We start from the raw sequence: 22218 nt of genomic DNA, 5'->3' as shown, positions 1-22218 counted from the left end.
AGTAAGAGTAGTCCCTTGTGCTAAAATCTAATTACCAGTAGTCCTGGCACCAAACTAGAATGATCCTCCTCCATCCTGTATGAAGCCAAGATTCCCCTTTCAAAACATCACCAACAAAGGGATCCTAAACTTTTATCCTTTAATGCTTTGTTGTCCTGCTGTTACCAGAGAAAGGGAGAAAATCAACACTGATTATGAACTAAACCTGAAGAAAGAGAAAATAACATGGCTTCAAGTTAGTGCACCTTCCATTGGCCCCCTTTTCCTCCTTTCATCTATTGTGTTCTGACCTACCAACAGGTGTTTTAAGAATACTCTTTAATAGGTGTGGGGATACTTTGTGGAGTGAGATTTTCAACTTTAATTATGACAGAAAGAGATATCAGGGAAAGAGTGAAAAGAAATGGTCAGAAATGAAAGGCGAGAAAAGCAATGAACTTTAAATTGACAGGTAGAATTGACAGAGAACTAAATCAGAGCAAATATTCACAGGGCAGAGAAATTTCCGGATAGATGACAAAATACAGGCACTTGCACACCTGCAGTAACACAGGTTTTTAGCAGTGCTTGTAACAAAGGAATCCCTCTGCTCCAGGATCTTCCTCTGGCAGTGAAATCATTTACCCTGTACATGCAAAGATGCCTTTCCATGGCACACAACTTCCCACAAGAACCTTGGGAGAAGTTTATCCCTTACCAGCTGGCTGTCTATTGGTGTTCTCTTAACTTCCTAAATCCTGCAAAAACATCTGTATTACATCCTTTCTTCTGTTTAAATTATTAAAATGACATTGAGTACATGCTTACTGCATGGATTATTCACATGATATTATTTTAAGTCTGTTCCTTGAAATGTTTTGGTTTTCTGAAACTGCTTCAACGAACTCTTTGTTCCCAGTTTTGTAATGGCTTGACAAACACATTTACTGTGCATGCAGTTAACAACTAGAAAGGGTGTCTTGCAATTCCCAGGATTCAATAAAACTGAATGATTCATATCACTGAGAGACTCGAGACTGCAATTTTACTCAGTGATATATTCCTGTCCACTTCAGTCTAGCTAGAGGCAGAATGGATTGGCAGCCTCTGAAGCACGCAAGACTTTTTCAAAAGAATTTGTCGACTTTTTTAAAGCAAACTCTTCCCTAAGCTGAAACCTGCAGAAAAATATGTTCTGACAAAATTCACAAAATCAGTTTTCTAAGTTTTAAAACCATCAAAGCCATTTAGATTCTGTTTCTTGGTTTGAAATTAGTTTAATTTTTAATGTTTTATTTATAAAATCTGAAAATATGAATATCAGCTTTGAAATGTTTGTCATCAATTGTGTCCAACTAAGTGTTTCAGCTTTACCAAACTGATGGTTTTGGGGTTACTTTCGCTCGAAAACTTAAAATACTGTGTCTGGTTTGAAAGAGGAGATTTCAAAGATAAAATGCTTATATGACAGAAGAGCATTTCCCTACATATCTCTAGTGGTTAGTGGTCTCTCCAGAGGACAGTAAAATACCAGTCATAAAATAAACAGTATTTTGAATATAGAAGTAATGACAAATCAAAATGAGCAGTGTGGCTCTAACTAAGAGTTAGACAAGCTGATTTATAATTTAAGCAGGGAATTCAGCAAGCTCTTTGATCACAAGACCAGTTTGACCATTATGCCTTTTTTTAAAGGATGGATGAACAATCTGTGGGTTATGGATATTTTCCTTGCCAGGTGTTCTTTAGTCATCATTGTCAGATTTCCTTGCTTGATAAATGAAAGTATAATGGTTTACCATATCAATCAGGTTAAAGCACTAACTGTGATGAAACAGCAATGCCTTTAGAGCAAGAGGGACAAAAGAGACAGAGGACTATTTTATATAATACAATAACAGCTTTCTTAGTGCACCTTTCACTTAAGGAAACTAAAACTACAGCTCCCTGAAGCTGGAATTTGTGACTTCTGTCTGATGGGGAAGTGTTCCACACAACTGCATTTATAGATCAGGCATTACACAGGTTTGTTCTCCAGCAAATTGTACTTCAATCTTTTCTGTTGTTCTAGAATACTGTTATTTCCTTTTACTGTCACTGTTCCACCAATTCCTGCTTAGGAGAGAAGCTGCCCCTGACCCTGTGAGAGCTTTTGCTTCTGTTTGGGGGGGGGGGGGAAGGAAAGAATCTCCATCAGCAAAATCACCTTAAAAACTTCCCTGCCTGTGCTCACCTTTCAGAATGCAGAGCTGCTTACCTAAAACTCAATGATCCCTCAGCTGTGCTCATTTTCTGGAATTACTTCAGAAGGTATTTCTTGGAGCAGGTATCTTGCAGTGCTTGCAGATAAAGCAGCCTGTCTTATCTCTCAGGCAGGCAGACTGACAGCTGGGATCAGGTGCTCTGGGCTGAGGATGGAAAGTTCCTCGGGGCTGGTTCAGCTCCTGTGCAGACACAGCTGGCAAAGGGCAGCACTGCCACTAGACAGGCCCCACTGTTATCCATGCCAGGAGTTGGCTTAAAAGACATAGCTGGGTTTTGCTGTTTCTCGTCCTTTATTGTGGCCATCAGTATGTTTGTGAGCTGCCTGGGCAGATGAATTAGCTGTGCAGCATCAGACCACAGAGTGACCTTTGAGATGATGTTCAGCTACAGCTCAGTGACTTCCCTCTGCCCTGTGCTTTGGAGCTTTAATATGGTTAAGAATTAGTCCTGAAATTTGATGCTTTTAGTATCTCATCCATCAAAAGGTTTGTAAACACCCTTGTGTTTTGTCAGTGATGTTTTTATTGCAGCATCTGTTAATTGTAAGAGAGAATACCTGATTTCTCTGCTTGATTCTTTCTGTGAGTGAGTCAGAAGAAAGCTTGTTAAATTTAATTTGGCTCTATGAGTAGGTGCAGTATAGATTTACATGTGTAGAAAAGGGATTTGCTTGATCCAATAAATGAAGTATAAAATTTATTTGCTTAACCAAAAGTATGTCCAGTCTTCTGAAGTCCTGACTATGGCCAGCAACTTAGTGAATGAGTTGGTTATATGTTGGAAAGGATAAATTGAGAAATTGTGTCTGGTTTGCCACTGAGATTTTGGACTAAAATCACAACAGAAACTCGAGTGAAACTTCCCTAGTGTGTAACTAAAATACAACTAAAATACTAGATGTGGGTGTAAGGATAACCACTCTATTTGGTTTTGTTCTCCTTATAATGCCAAGAAAGTGGGTTAAACCCCTCTCTATCACTTCATCCAATTGCTCCATTTCAATGAAGCAGATTCCATTTCAAACAGAGCTTTGGATACATGTAGGTCTGATTTTACATTCCTTATGAGACAGAGTTTTGAAAGATGAAACATGCCCTGCCTAATTTTAAAGTTATAGTTAGGCTTTAAAGTTATTTCTGCTCCCTCTGGCAAGCCCCAGGGGGCACGTGGCTGCAGATAGTCATGTCCAGGTGCTTAGTTTGTGGTTTAAATGAATATGCCAAGAGTTTACACCTTCAAAGTCATAAACTGTGGGAGATCAAGAGAGGTGATTGCTCTCCGTGCATCAATGTGCTCATCAGTTAATGCACACTAAGATTTTCTCTGCAAAGTAGATAAGTGGCAAAGAAAAATGTCTCCTGCTCAATATTCAGAGGTGGTTTGCAGTTTTCAGGACTTCCTGTAGGGAGTATCTCTGTCAGATTAAAACAGTGCTGGAACTCACGAGGCAAAAAAATAAGTAATTTCTGATCTCTGCATGCTCTCTATCCAGTCTCAGCAGACAAATCCGAGCCAGTGCAATGCCATTTGCAATTCTTCTGAGCAGGAATTCCTAAAGGACTTACAGCATGACTAGACAGGAATTAATCTACAGCTGAGAATATTTACTTTTACTCTATAACTTTGATTAAAAGACCAAAACATTTGTTCTACAAACTGATTGAGTGCAACAAAGGATGGAATATATGCCATATGCCTAATCTAATAATGAAAACATCTCTGTTAACTTGAGAGAGAGTAGTTATGTGCTTAAAATCATGTGCCTGTTCAAATTTGTTCTTGTTCAAGGCTTGCATATGTAATACTTACCTTAGTTCTCTTTACATGGCCAGACTGGTGAGCACCCCAGTTGTACCAGTCACCAGCCTGAGTTACTCCTGGCACTCAGGCATCTGCTCAGGCTGCAGAACTCCTTAGCTCATGCTACAATAATAACACCAACAATTGCAGCCTCATTGTTCCTTGACAGAAACTTTTGAAAATCTTGTCAGAAGAGCTCTTTTTATCTCAACAAGAACATAACACACAGCTCCAGCTCTTAACCCCAGGATGCTTTAAGAAGAATCTAGTCATGTCCAATTGCAGTATTATTGACAAGTGAAAGCTTTTTTTTGTGCCTTGTAATGTCTTTAAAAGCAGCACAAACAGTATTTGTCCAGATAGTACAAAACCTTCCCAACTGATCCTTGGCATTATATCTCCTTAGACTTGTAAAATTTGTCTCATAGGGAATGGGACATTGTTTCTATGTAAATCCAGAGTTCTGTTTGAAGTTGAACACACAAAATTGAAATAGAAAGGGCTTAAAAAGTTTTAAAAGCCTGATGTGGGCTCATCCAGGCTTCAGTTACAAACTAGAACCATACTTTCTAAGAAGGAAGCTTTGAGCCCTGCAGCACGTGGTAACAGCAGGCTGGGGCATTGCATCAATATTGAGGGAGAGAGAGCAACAGTGGATGAATAATAAAGATCTCCTTTTCCAGCAGTTGGATCCTCTGTCCCAGCACAGCATCAGCTGGGCCTGGTTTTGCCATCTATGTGATATCCTTAGCAATCATTGTTTTAGAGTGATCCCTGTAAGAATAGACTAAATGACTGAATCAAGCACAGAGATCACTTTTCTCACCATCAGAGAAGGAAAATACAGACATTCACTGCCACAAGCACCAATCTCCTGCACTCTTAAGTTACAGAACAAGTAAGAAATAGCTGATATAGCTTGGAACATACCCATTAGTATCAGTGTTCAGACTGGAACATTTCTATGCCCCATTTGTCCCAAAGGTTCTTTGGCTGCGAACTTTCATTTCCTTCTCATTTCTTCCTTCTTACTTGAGTTCTTTTTTCTTTTGTTCTTCTGATACTTCTTCCTTTTATTCTCTCTTCCACATGCCCCTCACCTTTATTTTTCCACTGAAAACTAAAAACCTTGCTCTCAGCTTCTTCCAGGCAATTTGAGATTGTTTTGTGCAGTACAATCTCTGCCCTTCACAGTCTTCTTCCTGGAAATCCTAAAGTACCTTGGGCTCTTACTTCCTTGGACAACTCCACAGAACAAGTCTCTTCGTTCCCCTCTTTTTCTGCAAACCAGTGCAGGCCACAACACTTGTCTCTGATTGGCAGTGGTGAGTTGGAAAAAGTCCTTACTGTGGTCAGGGCAATTAAAGCTTATTTGTACACTTGGGCCCTGACAACTTTATGGACAAACATTGTTTGTGCTACCTGAAAAACCATTACAAAGCACAAAAAAGCTTTCACTTGTCAATAATAGTGCAACTGGACAAGACTGGATTCTTCTTAAAGCATCCCGGGGTTAAGAACATTGTGTTTTTGTTGAGATACAAGAGCTCTTCTGACAAGATTTTCCAAGGGTTTCTGTCAAGGTACAATGAGGTGCAATTATTGGAATTATTATTTTAGCATCAGCTAAGGAGTTCTGCAGCCTCAACTCTGAGCAGATACCTGACTGCTACATTTGGAAAAAGTGCCATTAAACATTTGAAACATCAATGTGGTATTAAACTATGTAACATTATGCAAGAATTAAATATTTGTAAAAATTACTTCCATGGGAAAAAATGTTGTCTAATGTTTGTCTGTAAATGCAGCAAAGTTGGATGGTGTCATAAATTGAAAAATAAATTTAACATCAGTTTTATGAGAGTTTTATGAGAGAGAGTAATTCTAAGGCAAAATGCTATTAGAAGAAAGAAACAGCCATTTCATGCAGGCTCTGGTCCTACAGGTGTTCAAAAGACTATTCCAGTATCATCTGATAATCTTGGTGAAAAATGCAGCAATTCTTCTCATGGATTATGGAGAATTTTTACAGAGACTTTGTGTATTTCTTTTGTTGAAGTTTTATACATGTATTTTCCCTTCTTAACTGACTTTCTAGACAGATGAAATCAAATATGTTTGGCTGTGGTAATTGGAAAGATGTATTCATGTAAGTCTGCCTGCTCTGAGGATATCTGTTCTGTGTCTCTTCTTAGCACAGAAGAAGAGTCAATCATGCACTTTTTACTCTTTATTTTATTCAGTTTGCAATCAAAATATAACAACAGAATGGTAGATATCCCAGTTAGGAAATTATCATTATTCTGAGCCTTCTTCCTACAGGTACAGGAACTGACTTCCTATAGTGTCATCTAGAATTAATAATTTGGTTTGGGGAAGAAACAATCACTGAGGATTTCTTCTTTCCCAGAAAGGTCAAACTGAATTCAATTGGAGACAAAATTTAAATTACCTTGACCACACTAACTTGCTCTTTTCTACATTCTTAGGATGGTGAATATGATTCAACTGGTCCTAATATCCCTTCCCCATATCTTCTCTTTTGGAATGTGAAAAGACAAGGTCCAGCCCTAATTCTCAATGGAGATGTAACTGGCATGCTGGGATTTTTGAAAGTCATAATTCATCTTTCTTTTTCAGGATGATTTTCCTTACAAGTTCTGTAACATGAGGTCTTATTTCTTCCACAGAGACAGTAGAGTCCCAGGCCTTTACTACTTTCCCATTGGGGTCCACTAGGTATTTCCAAAAGTTCCACGTTGGTTCTTCTCCTGTAGAATCTACAGACAAAACAAAAAAGTGAAATATTAGAAAACCACGTTGGCCAATTCCTGACATTTGTTCATGTCAATTTGATGATTACCCTCTCAGAGGAAGAACAAATGTAAAATTAATAGGGAGTTCAGACTGAATAAAATTAATTTTCTGACAGACTGGGAGCTTTCACCAGACAGTAGGCCCCTGGAGGGAAATGGGAACAGGGAAGCTCAGACAGGAGAAAGCACCGTAATGGGTGTTAAAGTGTGTGAGGGCATCTGTGTGTCTGTGCCATACAGATAAACCTGAAACTGTTGAACTTTGATAGGAAAATGGAATTTGGCATAACAGCACAACTGTGCCAGCACTGTTTGCTTTCCTGACCACAGTTTTCCCTCCAAAGGCACCCAGAATGTCCTCCTTCAGGAGATTGTTTCAACAAATGCTACATGAGGAAGTAACAAAGTAACTATTCCAGGTTTCCTCCCACATCCTCATCAACTACAGTTCTCCCCTCCTGGTCACATTCTTATTTCACACCAGTTCCATTCTTATCCTTCACTATCCTGCAACATGACCCACAAATTTTTCAGGATTTTCCATTAGACCAGGAACCTCAGCCCACTAAAAGCACAAGTACAGACACTACAGACAAATTAGCATCTTTTTCCCACTGATTATACATTTGGCAAAACCTCCTAAGGAATCGGAAGATATTTCAAAGCGTCATCAAGACACAGCCAGACCTACAATGTTGACCATCTTGTCATTGTGCTGCTTAAATGCTGCCTCCAGCAGCCTCCTCCTTCCTGAGGGACAACAGGGAAACTCAGCTTTGGAAAGTGTCATGTGAGATGTCTGCAGGAACAACCCTGCCGGGCAAAACAGAAGTGGAAGGATGTGAGGAATTTTAAAGGGAAGTTTGGCTAGCAGGAAGATCTATCACAGACACCTGAAGGAGGTGTGCTTGGGGTAGCCAAAAATATTATCCACACTCATCTAAATTCATGGTACTTGGGCGAATACTGCGGTGCTGCAGAGAAGCAGCAGCCACACAGTCCTTGCAGGATGGAGCTCAGGTGACTCTGTGTCACTTGGGCTTTATTGTATTTCATTGCTGGAAGACATTTCCCTCATATTGGGTTAAGACTGACATTTTAGTTTAGCATTTAAATGGTATCTAGAGCATTTTTCAATGCAAGAAAAGTAGTGCCTTGATAGAGAACACATCCTGCTTTACAGTGTATTCTGTCAGCTGGTTGCTGAGAACCTGCAAAACCTCTTCAGGCTTCAGAGATATCGCTCAGGCAGATTGGAACTGGAGGAACTGAACAACAGGGCTATCCCAGTGCTTGGGGAGGAATGAGCAGGGAGTATTCAAAGACATCCTTTAGTGCCTATTTGACTTTCTGATTGTTGAAGTAAAGGATGGGGTGCTTTGCTTCCACTTACACTACAGCTCTTGAGATGAATCTTACAAATCCAGCCTGCAGCACTGGAGTCACAGGAGGAGCACTCACGAGGCAGCAAAGTGGCAAAGGAAAATGAGGTGTTGGATGCATACAGGGGAATATTTCAAGATCTATATTCCATGTAGAGGTTTATTAGATGAGCTTTCAGAGGGCAACTGTTACTGAAGTGTCTTCATCTCTGGAGATCTTTTTAGAGCATAAGACGAAGTTGTCAGAAGTGAGAGAGAGAGAAATCCTGCCTTGTGCAGGAAGGGCTACATGACTTCTGACCTCTTTGAGCCTGACAATTCTGTGAACACAGTTATCTTTTTTTCTGTTGGATGGTATTTTATATCAGAGGAATCCTATGCCACAGAAATAACCCTCCAGAGTTCCAGATTACTCACCAATTAAGTACTTGTAGGCAGGAATTGCACCAGCTCCACTGACTGTGATCTTGCTGAACATGGGAAAGGAGGCACCGTAAGTTTTCCGTGCAAAACTCTCGATTTCTCTGTTGGAGTCTGGTTCTTGCTGCCCAAACTGGTTGCATGGGAATGCCAGCACATTGAAATGGTAGGGGCCCAGGTCTCTCTGTAGCTGCTGTAGGGCCTTGTAGTGGCTGTCTGTGTAGCCACACTCACTTGCAACATTGACAACCAGTGACACCTGAAGAACAAGAGAGATTTCAAAACATGCTGCACATGTTGGTTTTCCAAAAGGCAGGCTGGGATGCAGGTTATTTAAAGAGAGAAAGAATGTCTAGAGAACTGTGACTGAATACATATTTGAAAATGCATCGAGTTCTGTTCACCACAGGAAGATTTAATATTTATCTATTCCTATTTGGCAACCATGAAAATGATCAATAAACTTCTAAGCAATCTAAATTTTCAGTTTACAGAGAAAGGTATTTCTCCATTCTGCCCTTTGGACAATAATTCTGCCCTTTGGACAATAACGAGTAAAGAAAAAGCTAAGGGGATGCTGATAATTTCTTACATTAAATATTAACACTTTGTGTATGTTCTACCTTGTATAGGTATATTGCTATCAGAGAATCACAGAATATCCTGAGTTGGAAGGAATCCACAAGGTTCAACCCCTGAATTCGAAGTAGTTTCAGAGTGGCACTGTTTTCCCTGGAAGACAGGTAATCTCACAAAGCACAGGATGGTGTAATCTCCTTTGTGGAGTAGTGTGTCAACAGAACACAATCTAAGCACTCCCTGTACACTTGCATATGAAATATGACCTGCAGCCATCCAGCCAACCTCAAAAGCAGCACTTTCATTCAGACATTTAAAAGCTCTGTCTGAAATTTTAAATCCAGTTTCCTAAAACATTCGAAGATATGGCGCATAAGTAGATTTTTTTTCTGAGAGAAGAGGTAATAGTTTTGTGATGCATTCCTGTTGCAGACTGTCAGCATTTCAAATGGGCCTTTAATATTGGCCAAAAAAAAAATAACCATTGGCAGTTCTGTTATTTTCAAATAATATTATTTACCAAGCATAGTGATAACTGTAGTTTAGTATGAAGTAAAGACAAATTGTACCACTAAGAGTTGAAGTCATATGTAGTTCTTTCATATAAAATTTTAGAAGCTTTTTTAAATATAAATTGAGGCTTGGCCCTTTCATGATGCAAAGTTATTCATATCCCTTATTGTATTCACATCTGTTGGTACTTTATCATAAATAGAATGGAAATGTAAGAATTTATCATTGGAGGTTTGGGGGAATAAAGTTGTGTAGGCATTGTGTTTGTATTAAAACAGATAAGAAAGATGAAAACAATCAAACTTTTATAACTTTTACCTGATTTTACGTAAAAAGAGGGCTTGAAAGAATTCATTCACAAATAAATAATTTTAATTTACAGCTGTTTAGAACCAGTGGTTACTTGGTGTGGTGGTGAAAGGCTTGAGAGCTCACAGTGGAAACAATGCAAACTTCCAAACATACTCCCATAAAAAAGAAGGAATCTACATGCAGTATTTCTTAGTATAGCAGACACATTATCCTTAGAAAAATGCATTCCCTGTAATTGAATTCTCCACTACTGAACTCCATAATTTAATAGTGCAAACCTCCTAAAAGTGTAACTAAGACATATAATCAAAACCTTCAGGATTTATTAGTATTTCATAAAGGAATGTTTAAAATGTTTCTTTATAAATATTTACCAAATTATCTTTCAAGTGTCTGGTACTAGGAAGTGATTAAATGTGGTGTTTATTTTGTCTGTATTTTATTTCTAATAAATAAGAGTTCTCATGTAGAGGCTGTACTTTGACTTCTTAGAACTATTAATGATTTCAATAAAGTTCAATATGCCTGACTTAAGGCTCTTGAGAGTGCAGGTCAAGCACACCACCTAGTGTGCAGTGCAAAGAGTTCATCATGGACCTCGCAAAAATTAGTTCATTTAAGCTGAATTCTCTACTAGTCACTGTCTGATCTCTTAAACACTATCCTATCCTTCCCTTTCTTAGGGAACCCATGAGTTCCAGTACTGAACTGATTTATTTAATGCTTCAAAAATACTTCTTGGTTTACTTAATGTTTACACCAGAGTGTAACAGTCCCTGGTCTCAGCTTCAAGTAACCCTTTGTGGATCTTTCAGCAGAGACAGTAGATACTTGAGTTTTCAGACCTGGAGATTCTCAACTGGCCGCATGTGACTGATGGCAGACCCACCACAAGAGACAGATCACAGCAACTCACAGAGCTGTTCCCCTCACGGAGCAACCAGCAGTGTTTGTGCAGTAATGAAATGCTGCTCTCCACACTCGTAACGCCACACCCGCGGCCTGCGGGGAGCTCTGAGCCAGTGCCTGGCAATACTTTCAGTAGCCAAATAACACAGGCTGTTGTAGTGCCTAATGCTTTTACATGATTATAGTACCTTTGGTTCAAGATTCCCAAAGGCACTGCACAGACAGTGCTTAATTCCACCCCAGCACATCGCACTCAGCTCAATGGGAGGCTGGGACAATTGTATCAAAGACTGGTACAAACACAGCAGGAAATGGTTGATGCTTTGGAGTTCTGATTCCCAAATAGGTCCTATATATCTTACAGTCTATCTGATATAGATCATAAAGTAAAAGATAAGATTCTTGAATTAGATAGTTAGATAGGTTAGATACATAACTAATGATCATAGAATCATAGAATCATACATTTTTAATGTAGATGGGTCAACACCAGTATGGAAGCCTGGAAAAACCATGGAAGGATGGCCTTCTTCCATGACACAGGAAACCAGACAGCTTTGGGGTCTATTCCACCTGTGGTACTCTTTCCTCAGTTGGAATAGTCACCTCTCTCCTTACCTCCAGGTAGACGTCAAACAATACCCGATTTTGTAGCATGTTTGCCAAATTTTTAGCATTCTGGAAATATAATGTCTTATGTCCCCATAAAAAGGGAGTACTCCCTTAGATGTTTTTGGTATTTTTATTCAAGTGGAGATTATGTCTGTGCACACTTATTTCAGAAAAAAAACCCCAAAACTGTTCCCTAATATTTTTAAATTTTGTTATTGCACCATTGCTAGTACATTTCTTCTTTACTACATAACAGAAGGCACTTTTTTATTAAGATGCACTCAAATAGAAATTGAATTAATATCAGTCTTTTTTCTTAATAGGAAAAAATTGTTTCAAAGATCTGAATACACAAAAGTTTCTATTAATAATGAGTTATTGAAGAAAGATTGTGCAAGTCATGAATTGCACTGTTTGTGTATACTTAGCTTGGCTCTTGTGTTTTTAGAATTAGCACACCTTTTTTTTTATAGTCTGGAAGCTTTTGAATTTTTTCAATTCCAAGTTAGTTTCTTGACTACCAATTAAGTACCTATTTAAATAAATTAGTTGAGTGGCTGAATTGAAGAAAAAGTCTTGTCTACATCTGCCAGAAAGCTTAAGGCTGTTAAAAGCTGGTTTGGCAATTAGCAGACCATTGTTCCAGGAGCTAACTAGTGACTCACTTTCTTTAGAACACCACCAGCACACATGTAGTACTTTAATATTATTTGCTTTTAATAGCTTTAAAATATTATGATAAACCTACGCCTTAACATTACTTATCTAACTGCAGATTTGAGCAAGTTTATTTTAAGAAGTAAATGGGAGTTCTAATTAACTTTTTCTATCTTAATACTGAGTTCTGACAACATAATGACAGAAAGGGATGTGTTTTATTGCTGTAATTGTCTTTAATATGGTGCACATGCATTATCGAAGAGCAGCTGGCCTGAACATCAATAGGATCTCGGAATGCAAATCTTTTTATTCCATACAGAGGCTGGTTGCCACGTTTTTGGAATAAACTATTTCGTGTGGCCTAGCAGAGATCAAGGAATACCATTCACCAGTGGTGTTCCCTTTTCCAAGGTACAGCTCTAGAGCTCTCCCTTATGAAACCAGTCCTGCCTCAGGATGGCCTGGAATCACAGCCCTGGGATACAGGCACACCACCCAACTGCCTGTTCAGGAGATTCCAGATCTGGCTCTGCAGCTTGTTCTGGAGGGGATGAACACCCACAGCTGTCTGCGGGATGGCTGTAAGGAATTCTAAGTTCCCCCTTAAGTCTTTTCCATGTGGACTTTGGCCCTGAGGTAGAAAAGCTACAAGTGGCATTTGCTTATTCAGATGTGCAATGGCCTGTAGACAAAACATTCTCCAGTAGCAGGATTTATTGACAGAGACTTTGAAAAGAATTCATTTAAAAGCACAAATATTGCTCAATATTAAACAGCTTCCATGTTTTTTTCCAGTAGAGACAATTGAATGGGGATGGGACCAGTGCTGCTGTATTTCAGTTGTGAATGAACAGGGACAAGGATTTTAACCAGGTAAGATTCAGAACTCTCATTCATTCCAAAGCCACCAGCCCTTTGTGCTGAGCTCAGAAAAATGTGCATCTATCTCCCCATATGCCTTCTCTCTCTTTCTGCCAATGTTTTAGTGACCTGCTGCTGCAGAATAGAGAGCTCAGACACCTCAGTGAAGCACCTGAGGAGGGGGAAAAGGAAGGTGGAAGCATAACACTGGAGCTTGAGGTGGAAGTGAGAGGAGGTGCTGCTTTTTTGGGCAGCAGGTAAGCTCTTGGTCTGCCTGGCTGTATCACAGTTGTGTCACCTGACTGCTAAGGGATGCAGTTGTGGGATTTATGTTGATTTTAGTCTCTGTAACTTGTGATTGGGGCTATAAGAGCTTGTATTATTAAGCCCTCAGTGTGCTAAATTCTCTTATCACTCTTCCATAGGTACTGACCAACTTTCCTAGATGACCAAACCACTAAAAAAACTGAACTGAACTAAAATCGGGTTATAGTCAAGGAAACTGTTTTAAAATGGCATGGGAAACTCTGCCTAAAACTCCTTAATGTAATATGTAAATAGAATTTAAAACACATGATAAAGTATATGTGTGTCTACGTGCCCTTCTTCATTCACTAAAAGAGAAAGAGGAATAGCATGTTACAATTCCACTATGCTCTGATGTTACTATAATTACTTTAGAATCTCTCACGTTTTTACTAACTATGGTGAAATCTGTTTACTCCACTAGCCACGGATTAAATCCCATTTTTTAATGTAGAACATTAAAAAGGAATGGGATTTAAGTAAAAATAATATACAAAAATTCATGCAGTTAAAAGGCAGAAATAAGCTCCAAACGTCAGTTAGACAAAGACACAAACTTCCTGAGCCTCCCAGTGAATAGCCACGATCCAGCGCAATCCATCCTGCTGCAGAACGGCGGCCGGGTAGCACTCCCTGCCTGCCACGTCTACAGGCAGCAGCCCGCAGCGGGAGAAGACGCGGACACACAGGGGTTAGGTTGCAAACTTTTATTGAAAAGGAGCCTGTATTAACTACATAGCATCGCTAAATAGTATTGCAGAGATCTGGGGAGCGGCACTCGGGCAGCATGCAGGCGACTCCCCATCAGCCCGGGAGTGGTGAGTTAGAGAGGGACAAACCCAGATCTACACGCGACTGTGCCCCAGGTTTCCGTGCTCTCTGTCCCCCCGCAAGCTCCAAAGACATGCAAGGACGGGCTGTTAGTGAGCCCGGGCCGAGCCCGGCGCCGCGGGACTTACCGAGCCCCTGTACTTCTCCAGGGAGACTAACTTGCCCCTGATGTTTACAACTTTGAAAGTGTAAAAATCAGGCTCTTTCTGCCGCGAGGCGGAAAAGGCTAAGAGCAGGAGCGCTGCAATTGCGAGGAGCATGGCTAGAGGGATGAGCAGCACTTTGGAGAAGGAGGGGGAAGGCTGGTGCTCCACACTGCCCTCCGGGTCCAGCATGCTGCACGGCCGCCGCGACTCTGCCCGGCCGCGCCGCGCCGCCGCAAAGGACCGGCTGCTGCAAACCAGCCTTTTGCAGCACTCCCGAGCCCTGTCCATACCAAACCAACAGCGCGGATTCATGGAGGATCCACGCGCTCTGACATGGAGCGTTTAGTTGTGGAACTGGTGCATTGAGTACTGCATACGGTATTAAAGTACTGGTTGGCTAGAACGGGTCTGTGGAATGCCAGTCAGAGTTAAAGATCCTGCTTTAACTGTGTCCTAGAAAAATAAGGGATAGAGCTGTTGTGCTTTTTGACATATTTGCAAACGTGGGGTTTTTTAGTGTACTGAGTATAGCATCTAATAGCTACGGTGTAATGTCAAAGGATACCAGTGGCTTGGTTGCTAGTGGTTACTGATGTGAGTGCTCTGAACAGGACTCCCAGCTGACAGTCAGCAAAACCAGAGCTGCAAATACTCCGTTCACAACATCACATGAAACAGCCCCACAGGAGACAGGCCTGAAGGAAATTCACCTCTGTACTCACCTGGCGAGTGAGAAGTGCGTAGCCAGACCACTGGTCTTGCAGTGTGGTGCGGGAGAAACTGTGTTGCCAAGGGGGTTTCTAAGCAAGAGGCATTAAGCACCAGGAGCTGAATTTGGTACCAAAGCTTTCAGACATACAGAGCCAAACCACTGCTTCAGTTCACTGATGTCATTCCTGGGTTGTCTGCAACAAAAAACTGCCATTTGTGCAATTTGCTGCTGTGCTTGCTGGAAGAAAAGGACTTGTACGTATAAAGTAGCAACAATAGAAAGATTTAAATGGTCATTGATTTCTTCTTGGCCCAAGAAACTGGTCACCCATGGCTAGGATTCTGATAGTTCTTGGCAAAGGAAAGCAAAATGCAGTGATTTACAGAAAACAATTAAGTAGAACCTCCAAGGCATATTGGAAATTTTATCTTTTGAAGAGCAAATTACATTTTATAATCTCATTTATTTATTTATTTTCCAACTGAGTTTTGGTAGATCTTTGACATTTTGATTAAATTTGCTTTGGTAATTCAAGCATGACTGGCATTACTGTAAGTGAAGAAGACATGTATAGCTAGTTGAAAAATTTCATTATAGTTTTTAAGCATTTCAGATTTTCACATCTTTTTTATGTATTTCAGCTTAAGTAGACATCCAGCATCAAGAAGTAACGTAATATGCTACAAAAACATATAGATGGAAAATCTATTATGCTGTCTACAGGGAAGATACACTATGCTAAGAACCTGAAGTTCTTCACAGATAAGTTCTAATCTTTCTGTATAATGTAATATTGACCAGGAACCTTTCCTTCAGATGACAACCAAGTATGAGTTCCTCATTTGATAAGTAAATTATCTAAGAAGCTTTAGAGTTTCTTCCAACACATCTAGAGACAGAACAGGGCTTTAATATAGTAGATACATTTAAATAGATGTTAAAAACCTAGTAAATCCTAAAAATAATTAAAAAGATAATTCCAGCAGTGATCAACATAAGCATTTTTTGGCCAGAAAATGAAAAAGAAATCTACAATACACTTGTACATTTTTGGAGGCATAATGTTATAGTGGTTTGGGTATGGGACTGAAAATGAGATGTCATACTGCAACAGGAGATAAGTAAGTTTTGGCTCTGGAAAGGGGCTTCATAAAATCTGCTTCCTACAGCTTTATGATTATTGTATCTGATTTCATGATAAATTTAGTGGCTTCTAGGATTATATTTTATCCTACAAACTGAGCCCAGAATCTGTAAGGTTTTGATCCCTGGCAGTTCTGGGAATTCTTTAAATAATGGCCAGCTGGCAGTAGAACTCAGCTTCCTCTTTTATTGCCATGTTTCTATATTGCTCCCTTCAATAAAACATTCTTTAACATCAGCAAAGAAGGCAGCATTGCTCCTGAACACAGAGAGAGAGACTGTGTCAAAGACCACTGGCTATTTTATAATGCTTCAAGTTTTCAGAGCCAAACTGCACTAGCATTTCATATTAAAGTCTATCCAACTATTTGAAGGAAATATGCCAGTCAGGTTTGCAAACTGACATGTTTGCTCACTAGCATGTCTAAATGTTGATCTAGGAGGACTGTATCCAGCAGCAATTTACTCTTTGGCCTACTAAACCTAATAAAAATCATGGTCAAACAGGACTGACTGAAGCCACCACCCAATTAACCTGAGCTGGCCCTGTGGCAGCACTGCTGTTTCTGTCACTGCTGCCCTGGACTGGCCCTCGTTCCTCAAGGTGAAACCTCTACAGCACATACCCTGAGCTAGCCAGTCCTAATTTTGTAAGTGTGAACTTCAAGTGAACCTAAAAAATAGCAGGTTACCTCTAGGGATTGTGCTGACTTCACAATACATTCAGAAGTGTGTCTCGTCAGTATTTATAGAATCCACTATTACAGATTTTGCAACTTTTGTTTACCTGCACAGACTCCCTGAGGCAGTGTTTACAGCACTACTGTTTTTGGTATTTTTAATATTTTTCTTTGAACCCCTTTAGTAGTTCAACACTAATCTTTTACATGCCTTGTTTTTCTGGAAAGGCCTCCTTATCCTGGGCTAGGAAGTGCCAGAACATGACATTTCACTGCCAAAAAGGGGTAGTAGAGGATCACAGAGGAACTTTGCTCAGACGAGCACTTGCCAGTGCCTTTATGTCAGCGTCCAGCAGTGCCAAGAGCCGGCAGACTGGCTCCTGTCCCCGCAGCCCTGCGGCTGTGCCAGCAGCCGGCCTGACCGAGCCGCTGTCCCTGGCAGGGGCAGCTCCCTGGCCGCGGGCAGCGAGCCTGGAGCCCTGTCCCCAGGGTCTGGGGACACACCTGCGCTCCCCACCGGCTCGGCAGGACAGGAGGAGGAGAGGAACTCCGGGCAGGGAGAGCAAGGCCCGGGCTGTGGCGTGGGGCTCCAGGGCCCCCTGCCCAGCTCCTCAGCTCCTGGGGTGCAGGTGCCTCTCTACAGCCCTGCTGAGCTTGGGGCGAGGTGAGCGCCCGTCTCCTCTGCTGTGCCTGCAGCGAGAGAGTGAGAGCAAATGGCTTTGAGCACAGCCAGGAGTTCAGACTAGATGAGACAAAAATTTCGGTGTTAGGATAGTCAGGCACTGAATAGCTGCCCAGGGAGGTGGTGGAGTCTCCATCCCGGAGGTGCTTGGATGTGGCGCCGGGTGATGTGGTTCAGTGTTTTAAGGATTACAGGGGACTCGATGATTTTAAAAGTCTCTTCCAGCATTGACGACTCTATGATTTTATGCGCAAGGGAGGCCTGGCCTGAGAAACGATGGGGGAAAATTAGTATGGCTGTAGCCGGGGGGCAATTAAACCGTGCTGCTTATTCCGCGAGTTCCCCCATCCCCGCTCGCCGCTGTGGCACGAGGGGACGTGTCGCCCCCTCCGCCAAGGGGGAGCTGTGGGGCGGCGGGTGCCCCCGGGGGTGCCCGGGATGCCGTGTCGGGGGTGCCGTGCCGGGGGTGCCCGGGATGTCGAGCCGTGCCGGGGGTCCCGGGCCGTGCGGGGCCGTGCCATGCCGGGTGTGTGCCAGCCGCCGCCCCCGGCGCCGCCGCCCGCCCTCGCCCCACAATGCAGCGCGCGGCGCGGCTGACATGGCGGCCGGGCCGGACTGAGGCGCTGCCGTCGGGGCCTGCAGGAGCCGCAGCCGCAGCCGCGGCCGGGCATGGCGGGGGCGCCGCGCCGGCTCCGCTAGCGCCGCGCACAGGCACAGGTACAGGTACAGGAGTTGGGGCCGGGGCCGGGGCCGGCGCCGGGGCTGCCCGCGCCGGGGCGGGGGGCGGCGGCGGCGGCCGCGGCGGCCGCGTCTCCAGGCGGGGCCTGCCCGCGCCCCCCTCCCAGCCCTGCCCTGCCCCGCCGGGCCGGGTGTTGGCCCCGGTCCCGGGGCTGGGCGGAGGGCGCAGGGGGAGCGGGGCGGACGCAGGGGCAGCGCGGGGCCGGGGCCGGGGGCGCGGCGTGCGGGGTGTTGTTGGCACGCCCTGGCCATGGATACGGCGGGGACAGACCTCCGGGGCCCGCGGGGAAGTGCCCCGTGTTGGCGCTGTCCCGGCCGCCCGTGCCTCTCCGCCCCGAGGGGTTCTGCTTTCCGTGTGACACCCGGGCGTGCACACGGGGCTGTGCGCTTTTGTTGGCTTATTTTGTGTACCAATACAGCTGAACGACTTTGCCGCTTTTGCAGTGTGCTGCAATTCGCCAGCTGGCTGAATGTGACATGTTACCTGAGGCCTCCCTGCTTTTAAGGTTGTTTCTGGGTGTATCAAAGGAGGATGAGCTCGTAACATGCAGAGGAACAATATAATCGGATTTAGGCTAAGGTAGGGATTAGTACATTAAAAAGATAGTTGTCTCTAAGTATGGATCTAGTAATTTTTTTTATATCCCTGCCACCTCTATGTCACTTGGCTTGCTGGGCACTGTGTCCTGGATCCAAGGGTCATTGTGTTTGCTTTAAAATAGGGGATATGTGTTGTCTGTGGTTTTGTTTGAGTTGTGCTTCAGTCTCAGTAGATGCTTTGGACAGTCTGACTCCAGGTAGTTATGACATAATTATTTCCGTGACAAGAAAAGTAAGCCAGCCATGGAAGTGTGACTTAATTACAGTATCTGGCAGAAGATGCTATATTAGGAGGAAGAGGTCTGTTTTGCAAACACCAATTTTGCACTGAGCTTTTTTTAATCATTTTTCTACTTAACTTTAGTGAAAATACCTTAATGAAATTAATGTTGGGATGAAATTGCCATTTCCCAGAACATACATATTGGGATATGTTCCCAGAAGATAAACACAGAGGGATCAGAAAGTTCCTTCAGTGTTCTGTTCTTGCACAGAGGACAGCTTACCTCTGATCCCTCAGCGTGCAGTGGAAAAGAAACTGCTGGATGCTGTGGGAAACCTGCACGGTGCAGGGCATTTACCTGCTTCTTCCTCTGAAGGGAATTGCTGCTGTGGGGAGAAAGAAAGGGCAGCAGGATTTCCCTTGTCCTGCTTGAAAGCAGGATATCCCCAGGGAGCTCCTGTAAAATGTCTTGTGGATCTGCTTGTCAGGATAATGGTTTGGGATTGTGTGTTCATGTTGATGCCATGAGGCAATTCAGAATTTTGACTGAGAGTATATCCTGTTTTCTACTTGTAGTGCTGGCTTTTGAAATTTTACAAAGCATTTCTACTAAATTAACTTTATTTTTGTCACTTGCTTAATGAAATACTGTAATACTGGTACTGACTTTTATTGAGAATTCACAAAAAGAAGGATTCTGCAATTTTTTAGTGGATTAATTTGCACAATGGAAGCAATCCAGTGGAAGTCAACATTTCTGGTGCTTTTGGCACATTAAGAATATTTTGTATATTGTTTGATAAATTGTTTAATTTAGAAGTACTGAAACCTAATTACCTAAATTTAGTAACAATGCACATGAATCTAATTTTTACTTTTTTTTCTTTTCCTTAGAAATGCATACACACATGCATATGTGCTCATACCATATCCTTGGTTCATAGTTCTGATTCTAAGGTTTCAGCAAATCTTTGGGAAAAAACAATTTATCAGATATTCTTAGATTTTATACTTTTATTTCTGTAGATATGTGGAATACTGTTTTCAGCAAGAAGTTTGCAAGTGGTATGAAGTAGTTCAAAGGCCATCCCTTCCTCGAGGATTCCAGTTGGGGTGAAGAGATCATTTATTGCTTAATTACAGGATCCAGATAAGCTTCTATGCTTACTGCTATATTTTTATTTAGCATAAGCACCACATAAGTGGAGGTTAAGAACAAGGTGGATAAATTGAGTTTCAGTGTATGGCTGCCCTTCAGGCCAGTTTCATGATCATTTAAGGCCCCTGCAAGGCAGTGAAGCCTCTGAAAGGCTTTAAACCTGTGAGTGCTGTACTGTGTTTTCTGGCCTCCTCGAGTGCATTGATACAAATACGGTGTGTGTTTGGTTTTAAAGTTAGAGCCTCCTTGGAGCAGTTTCTGGTCTGGTCACAGCACGTGGTGGGATTTGAGGCAGGTGCTGCCCCTCTGGCTCCAGTGCTTGATGCATCAATTGTGAAGGGTTTAAAGGACTAAGAGAGTAAAACCCAGTATCAGAACCAAAATGGACTAAAGCATTAGAAGCCTGTATGAAATGGAGAGTAGGGGAAGCTGCTGTAGCTTGATTACACAGCTGGTGTGACAGAGGATGGCTGTCCCCAGTTTGGAATGGAGTCAGCAGCAGTAGTAGGGTCAGAAGTGTGTTCTTGGCATTGGATGATGGTGATGGTGCCTCTCTCACCTTCCCTGAGTCATTCTGTTGTAGGAAAAACAGTGTCAATGCAGAGAGTGATCTGTAACAAGCACGGCCCTTATGGATCTCACTCACTTCATAATACAATTGTAAGATTTGCACCTACATATGTTAACAAGTTTTGTATCAAGCAAAGCCTTTCCTGTTACTTTAGTTACTCAACAGTACTGTTATAATTCTAGTATCATCCTGTTACAGTGTTACATATTTTTACTTATATATACACAGTTAATCTAATGATCACTCCTTAGAACTTTTCAGTCTTTCTCATTGTAACTACAGCATCAAGAGTTTCCTACTCAGTTCTACATCTTCACTGAGCCCAGAGTCCTAGTTTTGTTGCATCCCTGATTTGTGTGTTCAATTTTTTGTGCACTGCACCGACTTCCTTCTAGGTAGATTTTGGTAGTATTGTACTTGCTAAGATAAATTCTGTAACCTGTAGTAACAGGAAAATCTGAAACTCTGTGTAGCACTTGTGTTTGTTACTAAGAATACTGATGGGTTTAGTGCTGGTGGAGCCTGAGGCGCTTTCGTGGCCAGTAATCTCTGGTAGTTTTAGTTTCAAGTGCTCTGGAAGAATATCAAGCATTGGTAATAGTTTGTACTAAGTTATGTCTTGTTCATCATAAACCAAACATAAGTGTGTGGTAACTTTTTTAAACTCTTGACACAGAATGTGGAGAGGCTTGACTGATTAGTAGAAGTTCTCAGGCAGCAGAAAGTGGGCCTAAGGCTGCCAACAGTCCTGGAAGGACCCTCTTCCCATCACATTAGGGGTGTCTGTGGACATTACTTGTGCTGCAGTGTGAACAAAGTGCAAAGACAACCTTTCCTGCTGTTCCTGACTGTGGCTGTAACCTTTGTTTGCAGAATTTCCTTTTATTTTGCTGAGGAAGTTCAGCTGGGTTATATTGGTAAGGGGGGGCACTGAGGTTAATCACCCCACTTACTGGTGCAAGGCTGGCTGGGAGATTGGAGCTTAAGGACAGTCATAATGGGGCAGATAAAAGCAGGTCTTGGATAAAACACGTCTCCCTATCTCAAAGGAGGGAATGCTTTGTAGGAGGAGGGTGATAACACTGATGTTTGTAGTACTTTCGGTGTTTATATTTAATCGAGTACTCCCTGGGGAAACAAAACTTGCAAGGCTGTTCTCTTTCCCTTTAGTTGCTCTTCTACATGCTTGTTACTCTTGGACGTTTCAGGCAGTTGGGACTACATTTTAGAGCATATTTGAAGTAATGTCAAAAGATCCTCGAGTTTTGTGCGTTTTCTGGAACAATCGTGGCTTGGGTGAGGAGAGGGCTGTGCTGAGG

The 22218-nt window shown here is 42.2% G+C and overlaps 2 protein-coding genes across 5 annotated transcripts in view; one reads left to right on the top strand and one right to left on the bottom strand.

Annotated features, from left to right (window-relative positions):
- Positions 1-6261: 6261 nt before the first annotated feature.
- GPX7 (glutathione peroxidase 7) lies at positions 6262-14591 on the bottom strand. Its single transcript, XM_071565567.1, has 3 exons — positions 14374-14591; positions 8660-8921; positions 6262-6824 (listed from the first exon to the last, which is right to left on the bottom strand). Exons 1-3 carry the CDS (start codon positions 14578-14580, stop codon positions 6661-6663), a joined length of 633 nt encoding a protein of 210 aa, XP_071421668.1. The 5' UTR covers positions 14581-14591; the 3' UTR covers positions 6262-6660.
- Positions 14592-18197: 3606 nt separating this feature from the next.
- Positions 18198-22218, top strand: part of TUT4 (terminal uridylyl transferase 4) — a 43365-nt gene continuing 39344 nt past the window's right edge. For 2 of the 4 annotated variants that reach the window (XM_071565563.1, XM_071565560.1), the window contains exon 1: positions 18198-18325. The gene's annotated coding sequence lies outside the window, so the exon portion shown is untranslated. Of the gene's footprint in view, positions 18332-18885; positions 18927-22218 lie in introns of those variants that run through there. The other 2 variants (XM_071565562.1, XM_071565564.1) reach the window with 2 other exon arrangements.

Source organism: Pithys albifrons, chromosome 10, assembly GCF_047495875.1.
Source record: "Pithys albifrons albifrons isolate INPA30051 chromosome 10, PitAlb_v1, whole genome shotgun sequence".
Taxonomy (NCBI): domain Eukaryota; kingdom Metazoa; phylum Chordata; class Aves; order Passeriformes; family Thamnophilidae; genus Pithys; species Pithys albifrons.
Note: the sequence above shows the minus strand (reverse complement) of the source record. Positions and strands in the feature narration are given on the sequence as shown.

Excerpts from the sequence above, each read along its gene's own strand:
- GPX7 (XM_071565567.1), bottom strand. The coding sequence starts at position 14,580 with ATGCTGGACCCGGAGGGCAGTGTGGAGCACCAGCCTTCCCCCTCCTTC. Across the intron at positions 8,922-14,373 it reads TGGAGAAGTACAGGGGCTCG|GTGTCACTGGTTGTCAATGT; the intron begins GTAAGTCCCGCG and ends CTTGTTCTTCAG. Across the intron at positions 6,825-8,659 it reads TGCCTACAAGTACTTAATTG|ATTCTACAGGAGAAGAACCA; the intron begins GTGAGTAATCTG and ends TTTTGTCTGTAG.